Source organism: Octodon degus, unplaced genomic scaffold (genome assembly GCF_000260255.1).
Source record: "Octodon degus isolate 3935 unplaced genomic scaffold, OctDeg1.0 scaffold00229, whole genome shotgun sequence".
Classification (NCBI taxonomy): Eukaryota; Metazoa; Chordata; class Mammalia; order Rodentia; family Octodontidae; genus Octodon; species Octodon degus.
In genome coordinates this window covers 2,744,754-2,749,856 of record NW_004524805.1, presented here as the reverse complement: position 1 = coordinate 2,749,856, position 5,103 = coordinate 2,744,754, and the positions used below count along the sequence as shown (strand labels likewise).

At 34.0% G+C, this 5,103-nt stretch overlaps 1 protein-coding gene across 3 annotated transcripts in view; it reads left to right on the top strand.

Moving 5' to 3' along the window:
- The window catches only part of Stxbp5 (syntaxin binding protein 5), a 190,057-nt gene extending 185,432 nt beyond the window's left edge, over positions 1-4,625 (top strand). For 2 of the 3 annotated variants that reach the window (XM_023705777.1, XM_004645484.2), the window contains 2 exons: positions 1,749-1,969; positions 3,624-4,625. In XM_023705777.1, the coding sequence (XP_023561545.1) occupies positions 1,749-1,969; positions 3,624-3,665 (263 nt within the window). In that variant the 3' untranslated portion in view covers positions 3,666-4,625. The remainder of the gene's footprint in view (positions 1-1,748; positions 1,970-3,623) is intronic. The other variant, XM_004645485.2, reaches the window with a different exon arrangement.
- The last annotated feature ends 478 nt before the right edge of the window (positions 4,626-5,103 follow it).

Here is a 5,103-nt window from a genome sequence, read left to right as displayed (position 1 = left end):
AAAAAAAATGATGTTGGGAACTTAATATCCACATTAAAAGAAGTTGGACCGCAACTTCAAGGCATACACAAAAAATCCAAAACATTTTAAAGACTTCAGTATAAGAGCTAAAACATACAACTCTTAGAAGACATAGATGCAAACCTTTTGAACTTGAATCAGGTAGTGGTTTCTTAGGTATGACACCTAAATCAGAAGCAAACAAAAAAGAGGGAAATGTGAATTCTTCCGAATTTAAAACTTGGTGCTTAAAAAAAATCAAGAAAATGAAAAATATATTCAAAAAAATGATAAAAATTTACAAATCACATATCTGATAGCTAATAAAATTTATTATCTAAGATACGTAAAGAATACTTATAGCTTGAATAAAAAGGGCCTAATTTTTAATGGATAGGTTTGAATAGATATTTCTTCAAAGAAAACACACAGCTGATCCATAAGAACATAAAAAGATGCTCAGCATCATTTGTTACTCAGGAAATAGAAATCAAAACCACAATGAGATATGGTTTCACACTTACTAGGATAGGGTCACTGTCAAAAACATGCATGAAAACAAGCATTAGCAGATGTGAAGAAATGAGAACTCTTCATGTCCTGCAAGTGGGAGTAAAAAGTGTTACATCCTCTTATAGAAAACTGTCCTACAGTTTCTCGAAAATTAAGTTAATTTGCAAAGGGATTGGCAAAGACTTTTTTTTTTTTTTTTTTTTTTTTTTTTTTTTTTTTTTTTGCGGTACTGGGGATTGAATTCAGGACCTTACACTTGCCAGGCAAGTGCTTATTCTATTGAGCTGTCTCCCCAGCACTGCTTGGCAAAGACTATGAACGGAGAAATGGAACGTGATTGCAAACAGGCATGGCGTGTCTTTGGGAATGATGAAATATTCTGAGATTAGATCCTGGTGATGTTTGCACCAGTACCTTAAGGAACAGTTTTATGGTATGTGAATTATTTGAAAGAAAGAAGTTAAGGGAGTAAAAGGGAAGAGAGAAGGGAAGGGAAGAGAAAGGAGGAGATGAAGAAAATGTAAATTGAAGGAAAAAAAGAAAATGAGTTTAGGATGGGATAAAACTTGGCGTGATCTGGGTGTTGGATCCCAGGAGCTGGATTATGGATGGAGGAAAAACGATAAATCCTAAGATGTTTGTAAGGAGAAATTTCATTTCTATTTAGTAAATGACAAAATAAATGGAGATACAGAAAAAGTTGCAACATATCTATGAATTATGAAGACTGAAAATATAGTAAATATATTCATTTTTTGTCTGAGCCTAAGCATAATCATTAACAATATCAGATAAAATTAGATTTCTGTATTTAAACTTAAATCTATATATTTGAAGTTAAATAGTTTTAAGTTAATAATCTTTAGTATTGTGACCCCTTAAGAATAATTTTTAACTATAAATTATTAGTTTGTCAGTGGAAATACTGTTTTAAGTCACAACATTCATTTCAACAAATAATTATCAGCTTCTTTCTGCAGAAGTCCTGCAAAAGCATATATTTGAACTAGCATAGGATATTTGTTAATCTGCACTGTTATTTTTGCACATTGAAAAAAGTATCTTGAAATCATTTAGACCATCATGATAAGAGCAAAGTATGTATTAAACACAACTATGTAAATATTCTAATTGTCACTCAATTCAAAATTGTACTTCAGTATTATGTTGTAGGATTTTATACTTACAAAATTTTAATTGTTTGAGTTACTTTTTATATTTATCAATCCAATCAGTTGGAGAGTCATCCTCAGGAAAGGCTTCAAGAAGTCTTGCACAGCATATTCCTGGCCCTGGTGGCATCGAAGGTGTGAAAGGGGCAGCATCTGGAGTTGTTGGTGAATTGGCACGAGCTCGTCTGGCACTAGATGAAAGAGGGCAAAAGCTTGGCGACTTGGAAGAAAGAACAGCAGCTATGTTATCAAGTGCAGATGCATTTTCTAAACATGCCCATGAGGTATGTATAGCAAAAAGATAAAAGAATCCTAGATAAGGCAAGTATGCAAATTGTTGTAGGTGTTCTGTTTCTGCATGTGAATTTTCTTACATTCTTTTTATAATCACGAATTCCTGAATTTTTTCACTAGAAGGAACCATTGCAAGCATGTGTCTCCGAGGCCTTTGCTTTTACTGAAATTTATAAGTTTTGAAGGAACTTGCTTGTCTGGATCTTTTTAAATGCCAGCAGTTTTGCAACTGTTTCTTAGGAAATATAGTAACAATAACAGTTTGCTTTAGTTCCTCATAATATACTACCACCTTGTCCTAGAAGAAAAATAATTTGCTTCTTTGATTCTCCCAGGCAGATTTAAATACTGATATTAGCAAACATTTGATTCAAATAAACAATACTAGGTCTGTCTCATAGACCAGTTCACATGGAGGGGAAGCAGGATGCCTTTTACTGTGAATTTATCTTAATGGAGCTCGGAAGTTATAGTGGAGCTCAGAAACAGAGTAGGGTCCCTAAACAACTCTGACAAATGTGTTTTTTCTAACTAACATAGTATTGTCTAAAACCTGAATTTAAAAACCTTTAAGTAAAATACATGCTTTACATTTCTTTCACACATCTGCCATACTTTGGACTGAGATACCCATATTTAGAGCCTAGCTTTAGGGTATTTTGAGTTTGTATGAAGGAACCACATCAAGATTATTTTTACACTTGAGCAGCTAATCTGCAGTATTAGCTTTCTTTTACATATTTCAACCAAAAGTCATCTTTTTACTCAAAATTGTTGAAACCTAGAATGCATAAAGAGGTAATTTTACCTGAGAGATATTTGTCCAGGGCTTCAGAGAGATTTAGAGATTCTTCATACGAACTTGGATCTGCCCACTTGCACCTCTAATGCAGGTTAGTTAGTATCTTTCAATGCAGGACAGGATTTTTGTCGTTACAACTCCACACTTAACTGTGCAGTTCCTAGAGTATGTAGAAACATCAGTCAGTTTCACGGTATGTCCGTACTCTAGCTAGCAAGGTACACAATCTCAAACTGATAGCTTTTCCTTCAACCAAATTTTGTTCTTCAGCCATGTTTGAGAGTCTAAGGGAGACAGACATTGAGGTAGTTGTGATCATGCATTCTTGAATCAGGTTGACAGGCTTAAATCCAGAGTTCACCATGGCATTAACTTTATGTAGCCCTGGAAACTTCAAGTTCTCCATTTATAAATGGAAGAAAAATAATGTGTGATCCAGTAATTTTTGTACAGATCAAATGAATTCAAGTAAAGAAACTGTCATTTAGAACCTGGCTCCAAGAAGGAACTCAGTAAATTTAAGATACTAGTAGTTATAGAATCTCCAGCATGATTTTGACAGTTACCTTATTTGTAGGTTTGCGATAACTGAGATGTCTCCAAATTACATCACATTTCTAAGAAGTTTGAGGGTCTAGTTGGCTGGTTCTTGATAGTTACGGTTGTCTTTCTTCTAAATGGAACAGTTTTTATTTCTTTCAATAAATTTATTTTGAGTAAGCAATGTAATAATTCTACAGAATGTTTCTGAATGATATAATGTTTTTGTAAAATATATAAATCAGTTATTATTGTTCTGGCATTTTAAAAACATGTTTTTCTTGGTTTTTTTCCTCTTATAGATGATGTTGAAATACAAAGATAAGAAGTGGTACCAGTTCTGACAACTGGAATCAAACAAGTTCAACTTTAGCCAGAAGGAAAAAAGTTTTCCTGTTTTTATTTCACTGATTATTTAGGAAAGTTAACATTAACAGGATGTTCATCGCTGACTACTGTTCTTTCCTAGCACAATCATGCACTGTTTTACCTCAGTTGTGGCTTTACCTGAGGAGTGCACACACACACTGAAACCAGTGTATGGGGTGTGCCAGCTTGAGTTGAAATTCAGGAACTAAACAGGTCACATGCAACAAGTGAAACAAAGGGGATATTGTGGAGACATGGCAGGGACTATTCTTTGGATCATTCCTGTATTAAACTTCCATATGCCAAAAGATTCTGTGCAGTTGTGTCTGCCATCAGTGTTTGACCTTTTTGGGGGAGAGACAGTCTAAAGTCCTCAAGATGAAATCTTTATATATGTGTCATTGGACTGGATTATAAACAGCCGTATTGGACTTTTCTTCCCTTAAACTGACTGGCCATCAGTATCATTAGTAAAAAAGAAACTGTTTGTTACCATATCTTTAGACTAAGCTGAATGGTGGGCTTTAAATAATAAAAACATACACATAGTTGACTTGTGTATGAGCTACTATTGGATTCTTGTTATTACATACTTGTGTTTACTTCATATTTTGTCAAAAGAAAAACAAGGTGATACATCACTTTTCATTGAAAAAAGAAAAGTGTAGAGCATGACTGAATTGCTCATCATTCTGGAAGTTTCCATGTAGTGGCTATGCAGTGTGGAAAGTGAGAAAAACCTCCATTGTGGTGAGGAGAATACTTCAAAGTCCTGTGTCTTTGTTTTCATTAACTCAGCTAAAGGTGGATTTGACCAAAACAGTTATCAGTTAAATTTGTAGAAAAGTTGAAATTGGCTACATTTTTAATTTTGCGTGAATTTTTATAAAATGTTTAACTAATTGTACCTTTGCATTATTTAATTAAAATTGCTAAAAAACTAATGTTTCATTATTTCAGTAAAATGCTCAGCTCCCTTTTTAAAATGCCTTTTATTTGCTAACAGTTCCAATACACTCAGGCGATGAACCAGTTAAATCTGAGTGCACATGCTATCGCATGGGAAATTACAAGCATCTGTTGCTAGTAATGATCTATATGAGTCTAGTCTGATGACCTATAAAATATTTTCTGTAGAAATATATAACTGTGTATATCCTTTCAAAGTTTAAGAAAACCAAAAGGAAAGGAAAAATACTTTTCAGTACTTAAGTTGTTTCTGTAGTGTAGTATGATGAAGGTGGAGCCAGCAGTAGAAAAGCATGATGGGCGAGAATGGCCTCACGGACCGGAAGGAGCCCTCCCTAGAGCTGGAAGTGAGCAGTCTCATAGCGCAGCTATTTGGGGATTACAGTCGACTCTTGTTAAAGCAACAAAAAGCAAAACAAGTATTAAAATTAACATTAATGAAAT